Source organism: Dunckerocampus dactyliophorus, chromosome 7 (assembly GCF_027744805.1).
Source record: "Dunckerocampus dactyliophorus isolate RoL2022-P2 chromosome 7, RoL_Ddac_1.1, whole genome shotgun sequence".
Taxonomy (NCBI): Eukaryota; Metazoa; Chordata; class Actinopteri; order Syngnathiformes; family Syngnathidae; genus Dunckerocampus; species Dunckerocampus dactyliophorus.
Genome location: NC_072825.1, coordinates 20,401,703 through 20,423,696, shown reverse-complemented (window position 1 = coordinate 20,423,696; position 21,994 = coordinate 20,401,703). Strand labels below are relative to the sequence as shown.

Below are 21,994 nucleotides of genomic sequence, written 5' to 3'. Positions count from 1 at the left end.
CCTTCCCGTTTTTCAGCCAATCAGCTCATTGCATTCGCTCACGTGTTCTCCACTTGTTCTTTAAGTACTGGTATAGTTCATGAGTTTAAGACGGTTGTATGGTTTTTTTTCCTGGTTCATCTTTTTTTGCCTATTTTTTTCTGTGTTCTTCTTTACCTCAATTTCACCTTTTTGGTTATCTGGTCACTTATTATTATAGATTTTTTTTAAGTTGGCTGTCACTATTGCTGTATTTTCTTTGCTTCTCTAACTAAAATCAACATATGAGACATTTGAATTAGTTAATGTAACACTTTATTTCTCTTGAATACAGAACATTAGTACAGTCAGTCACACACACCGAGTCAAGACGCAGAAGACATTCTGGCCCTTCTCACCCTGCTTTCTATAATGAAGGCAAACCTGGGTGGCGTCATCAGAGGCTTTGTTTACACATTCACTTATACTAGCGTTGCATGTTCCAGTTAACATCGCATTGTCACAGCATGCAACTTACACAATACGTAATCATGTACTTGCAGTAAAAAAAAAAAATACTGCTCACAAACCTGCTCAATTACTCAAACAAGGGTAAAAAATGTTTAAGTGTATTTATATCTTAAATTAAAATAAATACTCGGCTTAAACATTACAAAATGTTCCTTTGTATGTCTTAGATGGAGAGAATCTAAGACAAACTGAAGAGAATCACTTTTCCAATTGAATGAATTAAGATGTGGTCACATGTGAATACAAAAAAATGCACACAATAATAGTATTTAAAAAAAATCATGCATGTAAACATAGCCAACACAGTCAGCCACAGTATATACAGTGTTAGTTCAGGTAGTGCATGATGAAATTCTCAGTTAAAATCCCACCACATGCACTCCCATAAAGACATCATTAAATGCATCTTGTCCTCCTCGGAATTCTTTCAGTAGTGCCATCAGTGCTGCAAAAACACATTCATTAAACACCATCAAGAACAGAGGGTGCTGCCGTGAATGAAAATGTTTTTTGACATTACATTTAACATTTTGTGAGCTAAAACTTGGCAGCATTATCAGTGAGCCGCATCTGTGGCCAGAGCCAAAACAAATGGATATTTCAGAGGAATGGTGTAGCAATAGGAAATGATGTATTCATAGCTATTAAATCTGATAAGCATGAAGACATTGAAACATGAAACGTTTCCAAGGATGCTGCAAAATGGCAAAGTGCTGTATTCCTGCAGAAAAATAGGCATTTATCTCTGAGTGCTATTAGGTGGAGATCAAAGTGATAAATGGAAGGTTTTCGGGAGGAAAACAGCTTGTTTACATGTGTAGGAAAAGCTTTTATATACATCCACAGTTTTACATCCACATTGTATACCAAAGACATGCGTAGAGGCACGTACAATTTCATTGTACAGTAACAAAATAGAGCACAGTCACACACTAACAAAGACCACAGTGCACAGAAAGCCTTGACATCATGGGAGGTGAAAAGGCAAAAGCTGAACTTGCAGCCCTTGGAGTAAAAATATCAACATTGTTGGAACAAAAAGAAATCAGTCATCTCACATCCTTCTCTTGAGTGTGCCAGCGTCAAAACTGTTTGACGATGTCACGCAAAATGTTGCCTTTCAGAAGGTACAATATTTGGTTTTCGAAAAGTTTTCAACTTCTGTCGACACGAGACTTGCCCTCATTTGGTCTGGTGTGAGCACAGGCAATATGAAAAACACCATCAGTCAAATAGGAATGGGATTCAAGTGTTAAGTGTTTCCTAGCAGAACTCTGAACTCTGTTTTTCTGTTCAGGTTATTGGAGAATAACTTACATTTAACTTAAATACAACATAACCTACCACTTTGAAACTAGTCAAAAGTCAAGAGATGCAATCTTTTGGTCCATGTTGACGTCTCATATACTGTCACAAAGACACAACATTTGAAAGTGAAACAAATAAAAACGTGACCCGTGTTCCACATGCAAACAAATGTGGCGGTGGACAGGCAAGGATGAATTACTTTCTGATGAAAAAAACGTTAAGGGTTGAGATAGTTGCACTACTGTATTTGTGTTGCTGCAGGCATGGGACAATAATTCATTCTGCTCATTGACAATAACCAAAATAGTATTTTAAATTTAAGGGCTGGGGGAAAAAATACATTACAGTAATCCCTCGTTTATCGTGGCTAAAAACCGGACCGTAATGAGACTTATTTTCACAAAGTAGGATTCCTTATTTATAAATCAAATGTTTTCGCAGTTAGAGCATCAAAAACCTGTTTACAACCTTCTAAATATGTTTTTTTTTAACATAGAGCCCTGTAGACATGAAATAACACCCCTATAGTCACCTTTACACTTGTATTACCCAGTATAGTTGACATGATCTGAAAAAATAAGCCATTTAAGACATAAATAATAATCGTGTTCGTGTGTTGCAATAAATGTCCTACGGACATGTGGAGGACAGGAAGTGACGTCGGGGGTTCAGAGTTGAGTTTTACCTTGTCGTGGGTTACAACTGCAACATTAGCCTGTGTTATTATTGTGATTATTATAATTATTATTATCATTATTATTGGTGTGCCTGTTGTGTGCCTCACCAAACATTACATTAACATTATTGGCACCACTGGCACCTAGTCACCAGTGCAGAATACTACAAAGCATCTCCTCTTTGAATGCATCTTCTGAATGCCTTATATTTGTATTTTAGTTCATTTAGCCATTTCTATGCTTGAAAGTGCTTAATTGAGGCAAAAAATAAATAAAACTTGCAAAAATGTGCTTTTTTTTCAATAATTCAACCATGAAAGAGCATGATGTATTCAGTAATGTATTTTTGAAAAACAGTGAGAGTGAAGCCGCGAAATTCGAACCGCGATGTGGCGTGGGATGACTGTACTGACGCAAATATAAGGGAATTATTCCCTTGACAAAGTTGATCTTATAGGGGCTAGAGATTTACACAAGCAAACCAGAAGGTGGTGCTAAACAACTTCTCCCACAGCGAATCAGAGCTTTTCTTTTTGTCACCAGCAACCTGGAGGGATGCCAACACAACACAGAGACTCGGTCGAAAGAAGTGACTCAATGGTTGAGCAGGTTGGTAAACAACAGAAGAGTTCTGATGCTAATGTTAGGTCATGTTAACCAATGAAGCAGCATCAAACAACTGTCGAGCAACTAAGAGGATGATATCCTTTTTTTATTGCAATCTATATTTTTTTATTCCACTGATACTGAAGACTTTGTTTTGAATTTGTCTTTGATTTCTATATTATTTCTATTATATTTTGTGGATTATGTTTTTCAAAAAGAAAAAGATGGGTCATCTTACATTCGGGTCAGTATCACTTTTTCTGCCTTTCGTCGTGTCGCTGTTGAAGTTGTTCCACCAATTTTCAGTCACCTGGGCTAGTATAAAGAACCGTTACAGAAGAAGGACAGCCCCTGTGTAAAAGCAAATACATTAATACTGGGATGAATTCAGTTTCACACCTGACACGCACTGTTTCTGCCCAACAATGTTGCTGTCCAAGTATTTTGTCGGCCAACCAGCTGCCGACACGCTGGTGATGACGTCATCATGCATCTAATTATCGGACGTGTCTTTGTGTAAAAATCCCCCTTTTGCTGGGTTCTGTGTAAAAGCCAAAGGCGGCTTACCACCGTGACTACAGTTAGAGCGCTGACGGGGTTATTTCTCTCTCTTACAGCGGCTGCTGTCACAAAATGGTAAGATGACAAAACATAAAAATGACTGGTCACCGTAGAGCAACTTGAGTTATAACGTTGCCTTTGTTAGTTGTCTTTCTCATGGAGAGACGCATGCACACGTTTGCGCACGTAAAAAGCAGTCAGAGCACTGCAGCAGGTGGTGAAGATGAAGAGCGCGATGGCGTCGTGAGCCAGATCGCCGTGAAGTCGCTCGTAGAGCGGCCTCCGCTCGGTGAAGTCTATTCGCAGCGCTTCGATCTGCATCAGGGTGCAAACCATCACAAACACGTGAAAGATTTGGTGGCCCTGCCCAATGAAGTCGCACTTTCCCGGGAACCAGCTCTCCGGGTGGGGCCAGGAGAAGAAATAGGCGCTGATTAGGAAAAAGAGCACATGGTAGAGGTGGTACGCTACCACCGGGTCAGAGCAGCCTTCCTGGTAGCAGGTATAGATGCGGTGAACGACAGGGCTGATGTCCAAACAGTAAGCTAAGGCCGAGGGCACCACTTGGAAAAGCTTATGAGTAAGCTTAGCCAGTGCGGGACTGGCATATTTACCGTAGCAGCAGCCAAAGCATGTGAGCCAGGCCAAGAAAGCAGCGGCGGGTAAAAAGAGCCCTTGCACTCTAGCGTGCCAAGTCTCCTCGATGGCATAGTAGTAGTGTGCCAACGCGCTGCCATACTGGTAGACGGCAACCCCCACATAATCGAGGAAGTAGAAGGTGTAGTGGGAGAGCTCGGACTTGGCAGACAAGAGATGCGCGAGCGCACTGAAGGAGAGGTAGGTGAAGGCCGCGAGGAGAATGATGAAGAGGGGCTGCGCGTGAGGGTCTCGCAAAAAATCCACCGTCTCTGAGATCTCCTGCCACTTCACCAAGATGACGAGGGCAGCCAACAGATGGGTCCATACGTTAATGGTCTCATTGTGCCTTTGGAAGAGGGTGAGGAAGTAGTAGCGCCAGCTTTGGTCTGGCTGCCTGTAGCCAGAGAGGATGTGACGCTCTTGGAACACCCACGGAACGTCGGACACCTTGACGGTGCAAGGCAGCGTGGGGAAGGCCGACTCGAGCAGCTGAGGGATCTGACGCAGCTGCTGGGCGTTGATAAACAACCGGCCGATCTGCTCCATCACCACCGTCGCCATAGCAATCTATAAGAAGGGGAGGTCGGGGATAAGAAGTATGCAACAAAAACTGCACAATTTTTAACATTCAACATTTGTTCGTTTGTTTGATAGTAAGAACACAACTCACTTTGTGGAAAGGTAACAAACATTTATCTCCTGCTCCGTTCTTGTCAGAGCGCATGCTGCTGATTCCATAAAGTGACACTCATCACAGAGCAAATTGGATTTCAAACAAGTATAAAAGTGCAAAATAAAGCAGGTATCTTCCAATGCCACTGCAGCGTAAACTGACCAATATACTCCCATTGAGTCGTCACGTCACAAAAAAACAGCAGATCATCAAACCTAAATCAAAATCATGGAGCATTAATATGGTCTATCTAAGGTACATTAAAAACGCACAGGCCATTTTTAAATACATTTGTCCAAAGTCCGACCCCTCTACAAAAAATCATTTAAATCCGTTTTGTATGTTTTTGCATAATTGTACTTACAAACAAGGGCTTAAAAAGTAATCTACCATGATATGATGATGACGTATCAAAGTGAGGCTTATTTCCAGACACAATAAAAAATGTGGACGTGCGAATGGTGTTTTGCATCGCTAACAAATACAGTATTTTTATCAGCTGATGTTAACACAAACCTGTATACTAAATCTTAAAAAACTTGATTTTTTACACAAGTCCAGTTTCAGAGTCAGCTTTTGAAAAGGGAAAACAGCATCAGCATTAACCACGTGTTGTTTAGTGTGGACGTTAAAACTGAAGGCACATTGTTTCATCCTCTACACCGCACAGTATGTCTCAAACTCAGGCCCGAGGGCTGGCACGCACTCCAAGTTCATCCGGCCCGCGAGCTGTTTGGAAACAAGCACTGAGCAGGTCCGCATTGCAAACACACAAAAACAAACAAACAAAAGTGCTTGCAACGATCTGCATAATCAGGTAATTCTTCAGTGTCAACTCCTCCTCTGGTGTTACAAGGTAGATATAAAATATTTAGCACAAATTGCACAAACATTCTTGCTAAGGATGCCAGAATCAGACCAAAAGTCACAATAATTTAACTGAACACGACAAAAAATGACACCACTTTAGCTACTACACTCTGTCTGTACAAAATAACACATTAAAGAGGTAGAAGACAGTCAAAAGTCAACATTGTAACTACAGCACTATATTAAATATATTTTAACACTTACAGTACATTTTCTCTTCTCTCTCTTCTCCTCCCCAACCATGCCTACTCTATTGTGATTGGTCAGCAGTGTACATAATTGAATGAAAATAGGCGAATCCAGCATCAAACTGTGATTTGTACATGAATGTACATGAAACAGCTGTCTGTGGGGTGGTGAGACTGCAAAGTAGGCCTTTAGCACCTCTGAAAAAATGAAATCTTCCCATTCCTGTCTTACTACAGTTTAGATACACAATTCTTTGACTGGAAAAAACACTTTCTGGCTGCCATTTTCAAGAAAAAGTGATTAATGGTACTCCGCAGTGATCGACACCCAGCAAACTGCCATACATGGACTTCCAAAAGTTGTGACATGAACAATTCAAAAACTATCATGAAAATCTTGTGAACCCTTGTGTACCCGACCGTTCACGAGATTTAGGAGTGGCATGGAAATGAAACACACCAACCTCACGATATGGCACTTCCACATCATGCAGAACAAGAGTGCAACAGTTTCAAATTTCTGATAAGAGAACTTGGAAATGTAAAATTGGTTCCGTTTAAATAAAAATGATATGTTTCCTATTATTCCAGCCCTCATGCAAATACTGTAGCTCTAAAAACGTGCACTAGCACACATTCTCTATCATGCTGCTTTTCATCTTTAGTCCACACCGCAGATGCTGTCCAAGAAGAGCTGAACACACACATGCTGTCTGACCCATTCCTTTTCAGATTAATTTCACAAATACCTGCAACATTCAAGCTCTGCAAAATGAAGAACGCCCAAAAACTATAATTCAGTTTCTGGATTACAAAATCAACACCACTGATTGCTAAGAAGCTTTGTGGATAGTAGCAAATGTGCATAACAAGAACCTATCATGGATTGGCGCACATTAAAATTCAAACGTGGATAGGGATTTATTTTCTCTCACCATCATTTGCTCTCAGTGGAACAGTTAACCTACCCCTGTCCCAGAAAGCAAATGGTTCGGTCACACAGTATAGACACGGCTTCTGCATGGGACACCAACTGGACATATACTGTAGCTGACAGTGTCTCTAATGTATTTACAGTATATTGTAGGATTACTGTACTGTTATTTCACAAACATATTGTAGGCTTGGCAAAGTGTCGTCACGTCATTTCATGGTCATTTGCTGCCCTCTTGTGACTGTACAATAGTATACTATAGTTACAGTCCCATCATAAATGATTTATTTGTCTTTGCTGATAACTCTTAGGGTAATATCAATTTGACAATATGTCTATTATTTTGGATGTGCAGTCATGGCCAAAGGTTAAGGAGGCCGATAAGCAATATTTGGAGCAAGTATTCATTTGCAGTAAAATTGTAAAAATTGCTCTAAAAACCTTGATGAATACAAACACTTTGTTTAACTGCCTAAATTATGTTTATTTAACAGATAGAAAAATAGCTCCAGAAGAGAATGGCGTTCCTAGACTCAGAAGCATCTCTTAGAAGTTGAATAAAAACTGAAATAAATAGCTCCCTGAAATGTTTCCACAGTAAATAAAGTAACATTTATATACAACTTATCTTTGTTTTAAGTTCAAACGCAACAAAAACTACAGGGAGTTAACACACTCTGGCCGCACGGTGGTCTAGTGGTTAGCATGTTGGCCAACACAGTAACAGTCTGGAGATCGGGAAGACCTGGGTTTGATTCTCCCTTGGGCATTTCTGTGTAGAGTTTGCATGTTCTCCCTGTGCGTGTGTGGGTTTTCTACTGGTTTTCTACCGGTTTCCTCCCACATTCCAAAAACATGCATGTTAGGTTAATTGGCGACTCTAAATTGTCCGTAGGTATGAATGTGAGTGTGAATGGTTGTTTGTCGATATGTGCCCTGTGATTGGCTGGCGACCAGTCGAGGGTGTACCCCGCCTATCACTCAAAGTCAGCTGGGATAGGCTCCAGCATGCTCCCGCGACCCCAAAAGAGGGGAAGCGGTATAGAAAATGGATGGATGGATGGAGTTAACACACTCAGCAGGAACTCTTGTAAAGTTCAATAAAAATGTATACAATAGCTCCCTTAATTTTTTTTCAGCCTTCATCTTCCCTGCAACAAAACAAGACTGAATTGAATTTCTTCCTCTCTCTCACAATCACACATACAGGCTTCTACAATCCCAGACTGTTTCCACATAGATATTACCAACAGCATTGTTTCAAGTCATTCACAGACATATCGTGAGGTACTACGAGCTAGCAAAGCTGCCGCTTGTGTTTACTCCACTCTTAACGTTATGTTATTGTAGTAGTCGTGAGCTGTAGCATTTTTTTATGTGAGCAACTCCCTGCACATGAATGGTCACAGGATGAATTACTGTTGGCATGACACAGGACTGATGGTAGCGCTCACCTTTTCTTCTCTAAACAAGCTTTTTTCTGGATGCCCCAAACAATCACAAAGGGAATTCATAAGAGAAAATGTATTTACTCCAGTCTCCAGTCCGTGCCTAATGTTTTTCCTGGAAAGAAGTGGCTTCTATGCACCCTTCTTGACACCACGCCATCTTCCAAAAGTCTTCGCCTCACTGTGCAGGCAGATGTACTCACACCTACCAGCTACCATTCCTGAGCAAGCGCTGCACTGGTGGTGTCCCAATCCCGCAGTTAAATCAACTTTTGGAAACTGTCCAGACACTTGCTGGACTTTCGTGGGCACCCTGAAACCTTCTTCACAGCAAATCAACCTCTCTAAGTTATCAATGATCTTATAAATGGTTGGTTTAGGTGCCATCCTACGAACAGTAATATCCTTTCATGTGCTAAGCAATGATGACTGTACGTCAGGGGTGTCAAACTCGTGCCATGAAGGGCTGAGACGCTGCAGGTTTTCTTTCCAGCCGGTCACTAAAACAGGTGATTTTAATGTTCAACACCGCTCATCAATTAAATCACTTGCTGGAGAAGCTGGTTGAAGAGAAAACCTGCAGTGTCTGAGTTTGACACCCCTGCTGTACGTGTTTCCACGCATGCAATCCATGGTTGACAGAGGAATGACAAAGATTTCAAGCGCCACCCTCCTTTTTAAAGCTTCCAGTCTGTTATTGTCACGATGACAGCACCCTTTGTCCTTGTCAACACTCTCACCTATGTTAACCAGAGAACCACTGACATGATGTCAGCTTGTGCTATTGTGGCAAGGCTGAAATATCGTGGAAATGGGTTTTTAGGATTAAGTTAATTTTCATTACAAAGAGGGACTTTGCAATTAGTAACTGCCATTCATATTATCATTCTTCATAACATTCTGGAGTATTTGGAAATTTCCATCCTAAAAACTGAGGCAACAGATTTTATGAAAATTAATATTTGCGTCATTCTCAAAACCTTAGGCCATGATTGTAGGTGAAAAGCCAGCCACTGGCTAGCTAGCTGACACCTGTCATCTAAGTAGAGGGTTTATTGATTTTACATCTGACACTGGTTATGTTACACATGCATGACAGTTAAAAAATGAAGGGTAGGGTACACCTGAGGCTTTTTCTATATGTGGTCATTAAAGACGGGTGTTTAAAGAGTGTTTTGTTTATATCAGAGATCTCAACTCAAAGGGAGGTAGAGTCTGGATGAGACTGGGCCGCATCAAGTGTTCAGTCCGGAATCACGTTTCAACCAAGTAACTAACTCGTCGACAAACAGGGGGTCATTTCTTAACATAACAGTCTGACTCACGGTGTCATAAAAGAAATAATGATATAATCATCACACAGCAACTTAACACCCAACAGGTAGACAACGCATACACAAAGTATGCTGCTGCCGACTCCCAGCATGCTTTTGCAGCACTTGTAAACTAATAACAACTATGTTACCTCTATATTAAGACTTATGTAAATGACTATGTTAAGATAAGATATGCCTTTATTAGTCCCACAAGGGGAAATTCCAGGTTTACAGCAGCAAAAGCAGGGTGCAAAAAGCACACAAGAGCATTGAAAGTGCAAAATCAAGGTAATACAAATCAATACACTATTTACAGCTGTGTACAGTACATGTTGATCAAGCCACAGGTTTATTGCACGGTTATTGCACTTGTTTATTGCATGGTTATTGCACAGTTTATGCAAAGTTATTGTACAGGATTTTTGGAGCAGTTTATATTATGGAGTCTGACAGCCGCAGGAAGGAAACTCTAAACATGCAACTTTTTACAAGTGTGGCAAAACATGCTAGGAAGCTGGAAGCACTCCCAGTGATGAGAGTGATGTCCTGTCTTCCACACATCTGTCCGCCCACCACTAAGATCCCTTAGGGAACACATTTACTGTGACATACACTATAGCACAACTTTTATTTACGTCTTCAGTGGTTTATTTTCTCTGATTATATCTGCTATATCAAGCAGTACGAGTGTAAAGGTCACTGTATGGGTGTTATTTCACATCTAGAGGGCTCTAATAATGTTAAAAACAGTATTTAGAAGATTGTAACAGGTTTTCTATGCTTAAACTAGGAAAATATTTGATTTATAAATAAGGAATCTTACTGACTAAAACTTACTTACTAAATTCACTTATCACAGTCAGGCCGGGAACCAATTAATCATGATAAACGAAGGATTACTGTACACGCAAACCAGCCGGTGGCGCCAAATAACTTCTAAACAAGTGAGTTAAGGGCTTTTCTTCCTACCACTCACACCCACCACAGTGACCTGAAGAGATGTATCAAGGGAAAGGCTTCTTGAGACGTCATCTGTACTTCTGTGAAGAAGGTGTCGGACGTTTCGCTCCTCATCCGAAGAGCTTCGTCAGCGAACTAATAAGTGCTGGTAGCCTAGGCCTTAAATACAGTAAGAGTGGGCGGAATTGGTGTGCCAGCACCCTCCTCCTATTGGTTCCTTACACTAAGCCTGGGCAGAGTTGTGGTCTAACCCTCTCCTGCCATTAGCACTTTCGATAAAAGGGAAGTGTCGCTCCCTGAGTTGGGTATGAACGACTCTGATACTGGCTCGTTAGCATCTATTGTTCTGGCTCGGCCCTGGCTTCACCTCATTTGCAAGACTAAGAGCTGTGGGTTTTGGTCTCAGTAACCTGCTGAACACAGGGTCCAAATTAAACCTCAAACCACCATTCCGATTCAAAGATGGGTTCTGTTGTTTGACAAAAAAACTTCCTTTACTCCTCTTTCAAACCATCTGTTTTCTTTGGCCAAAATCTTTACCTCGCTGTCCTCAAAAGAGTGATTGGTTGCTTTAAGGTGTAGGTGTACTGCTGATTGAGGCCCACTAGAATTGTCCCTGCGATGTTTGGAGCCTTGTCTTTATGCATCCTAAAGACAAGGCTCCAAACCAAAAACAGAGCAATGTGGTCTATTCCATCCACTGTAAAGATGAGGAATGCAAAAAGCACTACATTGGGGAAACTAAGCAAATGCTCCAAAAAAGGCTTTATCAACATCGCAGGGACAATTCTAGTGGCTTAGTGTAAGGAACCAATAGGAGGAGGGTGTTGGCACACCAATTCCTCCCACTCTTACTGTATTTAAGGCCTAGGCTACCAGCACTTATTAGTTCGCTGACGAAGCTCTTCGGATGAGGAGCGAAACGTCTGACACCTTCTTCACAGAAGTACAGATGACGTCTCAAGAAGCCTTTTCCTCGATGGACAACTCCTGTACGACTGAGAGCCTACACAGACCCTGAAGAGATGTAGCGAATACCCGCTGGACTAGCAGTGTCTCACAGCTTGGACAAGTCTGCATTTGATTTTGTCTTAATATTGTCTTACATTCAGAGTTGCGGGGGAATGGGTATTATTATGGCTAAATTCAACACATAAAATTTGGGACTTGGGCCTGGGGCAAGGAAGAGATCATTTAAACTCGCCCTAAATTCCGTGGTGAATAATGCATCCTTCTATCTGACAATACTGCGGTAGTTGGTTATCGATGAATGTGAACTATATGGTGATCCTAATTATGATTGCCCAGCCTTGGCAGAGGTCTGCACTCTACCCTGTAGTGCCATTGTAGGCATCTTTGTAAAAGCACATTTAACTGAGCTCATTCAATTAATGAGGTGAGAAAAGTTTATATTTATACGGTTTAATATCGATCATAAGGCCATACAATGGCGAACCACTCTATTTCCCAGAGGTGTGTGTTGGGGGCGCCAAGAGGAAAGGCGTATAGTGATGAATGGTAGATTACGTAACATTATACATCCGACGTCCACACCCTTTTTTTCAACAAAAGGTTGTGTGCACTCTTTTTAAATATTTATATGCAAGAAAAATGGTGGAATACAACCAGGAATGATACTAACATACACTGTAGCTACAAAGACGTGGGCCTGTTGAATTGGTACTCCGCTTTGGCAAATCGTGCACCTGATCGACTGAAGAAATTCAACATCCAGTGCATTTTTTTTACATCCACATTTCATCGCATAGCGGTGCTCGTTGCACTCACCATATGCATCGTTTCCTGTGGAATTGGCGAGATAACCCTTCACATGTCATCGGTGGGAACGATCGGGGCGTATATAAACGGAACTCTCCCTTTTATCATCTCAGAGTAAAACGAGCCACAAAAAAATCACATACCTGAAATGGTGGAATCAATCCAAAGTCTTATCATGTGCAGACGACGAAGGACATACAGCCTGATGAAATATTAAAAACATTGTGAGACGAGTTCCATGGCTAGAGGATGGCCGTGAGAGGGACAGCGCTTAGCCGCACCGCGCAGACTCCTAGTCTGGAGGATGGCAAGGCGTTTTAACAGACGGCGCATCCAACCAATGAGAGGTTAGCGGCATGCTTCGTTTCCGCCAATGAGACTTGGGGTCCGGCTAATCAGCCCAGTCACTCAACAGACATTTTTCTACAGTCAAATGATTTGTAGCACTAAGATGATACTTTTCCATCATATTAGAGGTCATTAAGTGCTTTACCTATTGCAGTTGAATATGTCCCTCGTATTAATTTGTGGTAGTAATGTAGTAAATGCGAGAATAGGAAGGAGGGAAACGAATTAAGCACGCATTCATTACAATAAACCTGACAATGAATGCCAGAGTACAAAAATTTAAACTACAATAACTGCTGAATAATGACAGTGACATAACCAGACAATTCAGAGAAGTCTGAGTAATTGCAATAGAACTATATGTGTGAGGTGGATAAATAAAATAACTGTAGCAAATAAAAGGTAGCGTATACGGATCAAGACATGAGTATCTAGTCATTGCGAAAAGCCTCGTGTGAATTCTGCACCGCGTGACAGGACATTGGCTGTGCAATAGTGTACAGTCACGGCCAAAGGTTTTGTATTGGTTTTCACAAAGTTTCCTGCTTCAGTGTTTTCAGATATTTTTGGCAAATGTTACAGTGGTGTACTTAAGCATAATTACAGTACAAACATTTAATTTTGTCACCTAACAGTTACATTAAGTTTATATAAGGAGTCAATATTTGCAGTGTTGACCCTTCTTTTTCGATTCACCGTGACATGCTGTCAATTCACTTCTGGACCACATCCTGACTTATGGCAGCACATTATTGCAAAATCAATGTTTGAAGTTTGTCAGAATTTGCAGGTTTTTGTTTGTCCATCCGCCGCTTGAAGATTGACCACAAGTCCTCAAAGGATTAAGGTCTGAGGAGTTACCTGGCCATGGACCCAAAATGTCAATGTTTTGGTCCCCGAGCTAGTTACTTATCACTTTTGCCTCATGACAAGATGCTCCATCATGCTGGAAAAAGCACTGTTCATCACCAAACTGTTGTTGGATGGTTGGGAGAGGTTGCTCTCAGGACGTTTTGGTACCATGCTTTATCCAAAACTGTGTTTGTAGGCAAAATAGTGAGCGCGTCCATTCCGTTGGCTGAGAAGCAACTCCACATATGTATGGTCAGAGGATGCTTTTACTGTTGGCATGCCACAGGACTGATGGTAGCTCTCACCTTTTCTTCTCTAAAATAAGCTTTTTTCTGGATGCCCCAAACAATCAGAAACAGGATTCAGAACAGAAAATGTTTTTAACCAAGTCCATTACCTGTATCTTTTGCAGAATACCAGTCTTGACCCTCATGTTTTTCCTGGAGATATGTGGCTTCTTTGCGCACTTCTTGATAACAGGCCATTTTCCAAAACCCTTTGCCTCACTATGCGTGTAGATGCACTTCAACCAATCCTGAGGAAGCGCTGCATTGGTGGTGCCCAGATCCCACAGATAAACTATAACTTTCAGACAGTCCTGACGCTTGCTGGACTTTCTTGGGCGCCCTGATGCCTTCATCTCAACAATTGAACCTCTCTCCTTGAAGTTCTTGATGATCTGATAAATGGTTGATTGAGGTGCAATCTTATCAGCAGCAATATCCTTGCCTGTGAAGCCCTTTTTGTGCAAAGCAGTGATGATTGCAGGTAACCATGGTTAAGAGATGGACAACTATACCAAGCACCGCTCTCCTTTTTAAAGCTTCCAGGCTGTTATTCTCACTCAAATCACGATGACAGAGTCATCTCCAGAGTTTGTCCTTGTCAACACACTCCCATGTTAACCAGATAATCGCTAACATGATGTCCTTTTGTGGCATAAATGCTGCAGAAGTTTTTCTTGGGGATTAAGTTTATTTTCATGACAAAGAAGGACTTTGTAATTCATTGCCATTCATCTTCTCATTCTTCATGACATTTTAGAGTACTGTATTTAATCTAGTAATTAATATCTGTGTCATTCTCAAAACTTTTGGTCATGACTGTAGATGGAACCATGTGGGCGAGATGTTTAGCGACCTCTACCTATAGATGTATAAGTGGAATGTTAGGAAACTCAGTGGAAGATGACAACAACAACTTAACAGATGACAGCCCAAGTAGAATAACATTTAGTGGGCAAAGGACTGAATCCTGAGGAACCCCACATGACACTTATTTTGTTTGACCTCTATCATATAGGCCAGTCCAAGCCTAATATCTACTGTATGTTTGTCAAGTGAAACTGAACGATCTGTGTATGACTTTTTGTTGTAGAATGTTGCAAGTTCAGTGAATGACAACATAACAAATGGTGGCAACATTTGCTGACAAATATGATATTTTACAGGCTCAGGACTGATCCCTGTGCAACCCACATGACATTCATTTTGCTTGACCTGTACCTCATAGGCCAACAAAAGCCATAAATCAAAGCCTGTCAAGCAGAACAGAATGAGCCAAACAAGACTTTTTGTGCAACCCACATTGTTTGGAGCTTGCTATTCCAGTTGTACAGCTACAGCATATACAGCAGCAACACCTACAGCCTGGATGAGATATGACAAAACCTGAAATATAGGTATGTAAGTGAAATGTTGGCAAACTCACTAAAATGAAGGATACACCTGCAGATCATTTACTCTAAAGTGTGGCTATTTACAGCAGCCAATCACAGAAATAACATAACATTTATGATGCATGTGCAGGTGCGTGTACCTTGAAATACAGGTGGTCAACAATATTAAAGTTCAACAGATTTAGTCACTTCAATGGCCTGTGATTATGTCTTTCACTTAAACTGAGTATTCCATAGTGACATTAGGAATAAATCAAAGGATAATTGAGGATTGAAATGTTCACTGTACTTGTTATGTAGCTGACAGGCAAACATGTTTCATATTCCTTGTCTGAAATTAGAAGTGGTTTTTACTATTTATGCAAATATATAATAATATATTGTGCTATGGTTGGACAAAAGCATCCAGCACGCAGAACTAAAAATGGGGAATAGTACATTGGGGTGGGGAAAAAATAACTCTGAGATGTACCATCTATCTGTGCCATCCAGAAGACATTGGACGCCTACAGGATCTCATTTTGCCATCAAGTCAATGGTATCGGCTTGTTAGGCATTCACTAACAAAGTCTCTTTTGTTTGACTCAGAGATCTTCATTGTGTTCTCCCTCAAGCCAGTGAAAATGGTTTCCCCCACAATGCTGAATGTGTTCTCATAGTGTGGATTCCCAACCATTTTGACCAGCATCATTAGGCAAGAAAACACTGTCAGCCAAAAAGGCAGATGGGGAGGCGGATAAAACCTCAATCATGACCATGAGCAAGCTCAAGATAAAAATGGGCCCTTGATGAGGTTTTTGTGTAGCCACCACAGAAGGGTACGAGTAAAGGCAAGGAGGAAAAATGTGGTGATAACCACAGAACCATAAATGCAGCTAACGGTGACATAAGTCTGCTCAGTACAATATGCATGTAGAATGTAGATACTAACATAGTTTGTTTTAACTACACTGAAAAGGTGAGTGTACCAAAACATTCCACTTTTTAAGATTTTGATACCTATAGTGGCTCTGGTGACAAATTGCAACAATTGATGGCAAAGATCCATCAAATGTCACCAATTCACCGGAGCTTTCATTATTTTCTACATGACAGAAAGCATTTTGAATTTAATTTGACTGTATTTATGGCCTCTACGTTGTGCCATGCAATCTGTCTAAAGCATAAGTATGTTGTTATTTATGTGGACAAACAAGAAAACATTTTTCTTTGCGTGTGTTTGAGTCATAAATTCAACTTACATAAGGATAGATGTCAAAAAGAATGACTCAAAATAAAAACTTTTTACTTGTATGCTTCAATACAAGGCAGGTGAACCGTAGATACTGTTATGTGACTGGTGTGGTCGCCACACTACATAGAACCACCACTAGGTGTCAGTAGTGTGCAACTATTCGCTCCACAGACAGTAACGACAGCTGTGGAATCCATTCATATTAAGTTTACTGGTAACAATGGAGGAATACAAAAAAGGTCAATCAAGGTACAAAAAGATGAGGATATAGACAGTACCTACCTTTGGAAAAATATATCAAAAGCGCAGAATATAATGGACCAGTTTACTGGTTATAATGCCTCTAAATAGAAAAATATCCCTTACACCTCAGACTACAGTGTATTCAGCTGCCATATGAATCTACTCATGCAACAAGGTCACTAACTCTTGAAGTCACACTAGTACAGCAATAATGTTAAGGAAAAATGCTCACTGAGGAACTGTATGAAAAAAATATTGATCCCTTTTGCTCATCAGACCCTCGTTTTCTTCAATTCTTCAATCTTCTTGTCCTGTTTGAAGACAGAAGAATAATAGGACTGTGATTTTTGTTCTCATTGATCTCAGGTCATTCTTCTCACCTTGTCCTTGAGTTTCTTATCGAGGGCAGCCATTCGCGCGTTGCGGTTGTCTTGGTTGGCCTCCATCTTCTGATTGAGCTTCTCTTTAGTGGTCTTGCTAAAGTTGCAGCATTCGTCAATAGCCCGCTGGAGCACTTCCCTTTCGTGCTCTCGTTTCTCAGCCAATTGTTTCAATACTTCAGCCTCGTGGCTCTGACAAAAAGGCACAATTTTTTAGGATATTATGCATGTAGCTCTTTTATAAATTTCTAACCTACCTTGTGTCTCTCTTCTGCAGCCTCCATTTTCTGATTAAGCTTCTCCTGAGTGGTCTTGCTGAAGTTGCAGCCTTCATCGATGGCCCGCTGGAGCACCTCCTTTTCGCGCTCTCTTTTTTCAGCTAAGTTTTTCATTACTTCTGCCTCATGGATCTGGCAAAAAGACAAGATGTATTGTTGGACATGCGCTTTATGCTATCTGATGAATTCATGTTAAGATACCTTGTGTCTTTCCTCCGCAGCCACCATCTTTTGAGTAAGCTTCTCTTGGGTGTTCTTGCTAAAGTTGTAGCATTCATCAATGGCCCTCTGAATCACTTCCTTCTCATGCTCTCGTTTCTCGGCCAGGTTTTTCAGTACTTCTGCCTCATGGTTCTGTCAAAAAGTTATTGTTAGCGCTGTTAACAAAGCATGTTTTTGCCTACATCTGCATATACGACTTCTTTACCAATGTTAACACTGTGGGCATGGGACAAAGAAGAAACCTTTACTGTGGTCTCACTATTGAAATGTGATTTGTTTTCAGATTGGGAATAATCATCTAATTATTAATTCTGTCGCTTGTGTGCAATTGATTGTGAATTAAGGAATCTTGAAGCAACTGAGATCAAATGAGTGCACTACTGGGCTGCAACCAGCAGGGGTGCTGTCAAATCAGTCAACTACAAGTAGTACCGGGCCTGAAGATGAACAAAGTCATCAGATCTCCACTATTACAAAACTCCTTCAGGTAGACAATGAACAGGTGTTCAGAATACTCTGATAGGATTATTGCATCCCTTGATTGCAATCCTACACACACATAGAAAGTATCCATCCGTTGATTGCAATCCTACAGACCCATAGAAAAGGATTCTATGAGTTTAACCAGACTAGCTGCATTTTTTCCCAATTGTGTTTACATAATTCACTGACCGACACTAAACTGTGTTCATGTTGGCATGCTTGTATTTCTGAACAAGAACTAGATAGCTGTAAGTACTTTTTGTTTATGTGGCATGTGTTTTGAATGCCAATACAGTTGTCCCTTGGTACATTGCAGTTCGAACATCACGCCCTCACTGTTGACGTTTTTTAAAAATTAGTAAATGATTGTTGTTTCGTGGTTAAATGCGGCCTATTATTCATAAAAAATGATGCATATTTAAACAAATTCTACATATTGGCCTAAATTAAGCATTTTCAAGCATAAAAACAGCCAAAGAAATGAAAATACAAAGATAATGAATTCAGAAGACATGAAGGTAAGTGTAATACAGTATCTGTGACGTGTTGCGTGCGCCTTTCAGAATTGGGGCCTGGGAAGTGACGTGTGTGCCGTCAGTTAGCTACAGTTAACAGCTAGTGCTAGCAGCAAGTTAGCTGTGCAGAGAGTGGACGACAGCAGCAGCTCCTGTGTGAATGTTCACTGCATGTGTTCTCAGCTTATTAATAAAGTGATGGAAGTGCATCATGAGTCTCTCCAGCAGTAGTAGAGTAGTATTCTACACTGGTCTCTAGGGGTCAGTAACGTTACATTGATGAGACATTAGCCATGGGAGCTGTCAATGCTAACGTCTGAGTCTCTTATTTACTGTATGTCTAAGTAGGCTTATTTTCTATTATGTCTACTATAATGGGTAATACAAGTGTAAAGGTGACTATAGGGGTGTTCTCATGTCTACATGGCCCTACTAATGCTAAAAAAACATATTTAGAAGGTCATAAACAGGCTTTATATGCTCTAACTACAAAAATACTCCATTTATTAGTATTGAATCCTACTTCGGAAATTCACTTATCACGGTTCAGGTCTGGAACTAATTAACTGCGATAAACGAGGGACAACTATACAGGATTTATGGTGGGCCTCAGGTGCCACTACAATTCCAGCAAGGGCATGTAAAAATTAAAACAGATTTTTTGTTTCTTTGCATGTTTTTTTTAATAATCAGCAATGTTCCTCATTTTTATTATTATTATTATTATTATTATTTCCCATGTTAAAGATACCTTGCGTCGCTCATCTGCAGCCTCCAGTTTCCGCAAAATCTCATCCAGTGATATTTCCTTCTTTTTGAGCGGGGACAGTGGAAACTGCGTTTTGATGTCAGAGGAGGAGGGGCTCAGGAGGAGCTCAAATGCCTGGCCTGAAGCACGCTTGTTCAGCTCCTTAACTTGGATGTCTGCAAAACAAGACATGTGGTCATCAATTCTCATACAAAGACAACAATCACACACCTTGAATGAATGTCCAACATGTCAGTTTAACTTGCTGTGGACCGACCAGTTCAATTAACAAAACATGCATCGCGGGTGCCACAACAGAGCATCCATTGTGTGAGTGTCACTGACCGCCTGAGGAATTAAGGGGTTAACATGGTCTTTGGCTATGATTCAGGGTCACTGCTTTGTCACACAGGTCAAAAGAAAACAATCTACTTAGCTGTGTCACAGCTGCTTTGTGTTTCCAGTTACAAGGAAGAGAAAACAACGTTCAGTAATTCAGTAATATTCATCAAGGAGTGAAGTTTGCAATTTTTGCACTGATATTATCAAAATGAATCTAAAAATAATAATAATGTTCTGCAAATACATAGGAAATCCACTTATTTGAGGGAAAAAGACATTCAGATACGGTACAATTTATGGACGCTCACCTCCAATGTTTGCCATGTTTGCTGAGATGCTGCCACCAACAGTTCCACTAGAACTGAAAAGTAGAAATTACACCAAGTTAAAACGTAAGTATGAATTGTGTTCAAGGTAAATATGCTCAGGCTAACAAAAATATCATGTTTACACAGACTATTCGTTAAACGAAAAAAAAAATACACACACATGCCTGGAGAATAAGGATTTTGTGTGCACTACGTGTATATCCGGGCCACTGGAGCTAAGCATTTACCATGCCGACAAAAGCCACATGCAAATGCAAAAATTCATTTTCTAAACACGCGTGGGGGCTACTCAGGAACAGTTAGTGTTACATAATCTGAGACAAGTCAAAACATGGCTCTCCATTTCACTGGCGGATCCACTTGCATACAAGTTTAGCAAGTGTGAGACAAACAATGGATGCATATGAATATATTGCTCGGAAAGAAAACACTGCTTTAGACAGACAACAGATGCGTACATTCAGAAAGTCGTTGTGTTTAAAGTGTTTGGACGGCGCGACAAATGAAAAGTTGAGGTTTTGCTGAACGTGTAAAGTTTCATTGTAGTCAGGTCGCGTGTACAGCGGCCATGTCAACGATCCATTGACTCCTCAACTTGACTTCTTGTGAAGTTTAACACTACTTCGGACGCTACTAACAACACAATTAGACCCCTCAAGCTATCAACACAATATCTAAGCGGCTTTAAAGCCTGTTTGAACGACTACTTCAAGTTTGTTACTCACCTTTGTGTGATAGAAGAGCTCAGTTGAGGACCCACACTCAAGTTCTTGTGTGTGCTGAACCCGCCAACCTGAGCAGCCTCGCGCAAAAATCTGTACCCCTGACGTCGTCACACCTCTTGACGCTGATTGGCCCGAATTCACCAATCAGAGGGTCTGTTGCCACTGTATTAAACAACAATGCTGTCAACGAGACGTCACAGGAGGCACTTTGTCTAAAAGGTTTTCACATGCCTGACATCACCTGTTCAAAACTAAGTATTCGGACTTTTCAGGGTTGTTCATGTCACAATATAAGAGGCCTTGAACGTTGATGTACCCCGTTTGCATGTTAATTAATATTTTATGGCTTTTGCTTAAACCCCAGTTCACTTCTACATTACAGTACTGTATTTGGGTGAGGATAACTGAAAGCAAAACACTTTTTCTTCCGACCTCACATTTTTATTTACTCCACCCTAGCTTATATTACAGAAAATATTACTCCCACGGCAAATATCAAAAGTTCAAAAACACCCAGAACCAAAACAGACATAAATTCTGCAGAAACATTTAGTGCCCTCTGGCATGCATCTAGTTGCTCAGGGCTTCATCCTACAGGAAAATAAAAAGCCAAAATATAAGTCAAAAAGCTATGCCAGAGCTACATAAGAAAGAACAAAAATGATAAACCTAAACTCCATTGTGCTGGTTTGGGATGAACTGGATGGAAGAGTGGAAGCAAAGCAACCTAGGGTACATATTCTGCGCATTTATGGGACCTTCTGCAACAGTTGGGAATACCTTTCTGAGGAATATTTGTTTTCCATTGTACGAAAAATGCCACAATTGTTAGCGTTTGAGAACATTCAACCAGTAGCTAATTGTTTCAGTTTATCTTAAATGTGCAGTTCGACATTTCGTAGTCTGAAATGAAAGCACAGAACAAATAACACAATTGAAGTTAAACAAGAGCTCAGTGAATCAAATTATGAACTAAAATGTGTTTCACACTTTGGACTCATCAAAGTAGCCCCCTTTTGGCAGAACACACTTGTCGTGTTCTTTCTACAATGCGTATCTAATATTCTTCCGAACGGGTTAGCAACTGTTAGACAAGAGTCCATAAATATGTACAACTTAAGAGGTTGGTTTGCTTTCACTCTTCTGTCCAGTTCTGTCCATCGTAATGT

At 40.7% G+C, this 21,994-nt stretch overlaps 2 protein-coding genes across 2 annotated transcripts; both read right to left on the bottom strand.

Annotated features, from left to right (window-relative positions):
- Positions 1-277: 277 nt before the first annotated feature.
- paqr7b (progestin and adipoQ receptor family member VII, b) lies at positions 278-12,735 on the bottom strand. The gene is made up of 2 exons (XM_054782857.1): positions 12,592-12,735; positions 278-4,847 (listed from the first exon to the last, which is right to left on the bottom strand). Exon 2 carries the CDS (start codon positions 4,839-4,841, stop codon positions 3,783-3,785), a length of 1,059 nt encoding a protein of 352 aa, XP_054638832.1. The 5' UTR covers positions 4,842-4,847; positions 12,592-12,735; the 3' UTR covers positions 278-3,782.
- A 4,017-nt stretch (positions 12,736-16,752) lies between these two features.
- stmn1b (stathmin 1b) lies at positions 16,753-20,964 on the bottom strand. The gene is made up of 7 exons (XM_054781644.1): positions 20,826-20,964; positions 20,080-20,132; positions 19,433-19,605; positions 17,663-17,815; positions 17,441-17,593; positions 17,184-17,375; positions 16,753-17,114 (listed from the first exon to the last, which is right to left on the bottom strand). Exons 2-7 carry the CDS (start codon positions 20,093-20,095, stop codon positions 17,076-17,078), a joined length of 726 nt encoding a protein of 241 aa, XP_054637619.1. The 5' UTR covers positions 20,096-20,132; positions 20,826-20,964; the 3' UTR covers positions 16,753-17,075.
- Positions 20,965-21,994: the final 1,030 nt, after the last annotated feature.

What these genes read in the sequence shown, in the direction of transcription:
- paqr7b (XM_054782857.1), bottom strand. Translation starts at nt 4,841, where the DNA reads ATGGCGACGGTGGTGATGGAGCAGATCGGCCGGTTGTTTATCAACGCC.
- stmn1b (XM_054781644.1), bottom strand. An exon ending in CTGCAGATGAGCGACGCAAG is followed by an intron (nt 17,816 to 19,432) that starts GTATCTTTAACA and finishes ACTTTTTGACAG; the next exon opens with AACCATGAGGCAGAAGTACT. An exon ending in CTGCAGAAGAGAGACACAAG is followed by an intron (nt 17,376 to 17,440) that starts GTAGGTTAGAAA and finishes CCTTTTTGTCAG; the next exon opens with AGCCACGAGGCTGAAGTATT.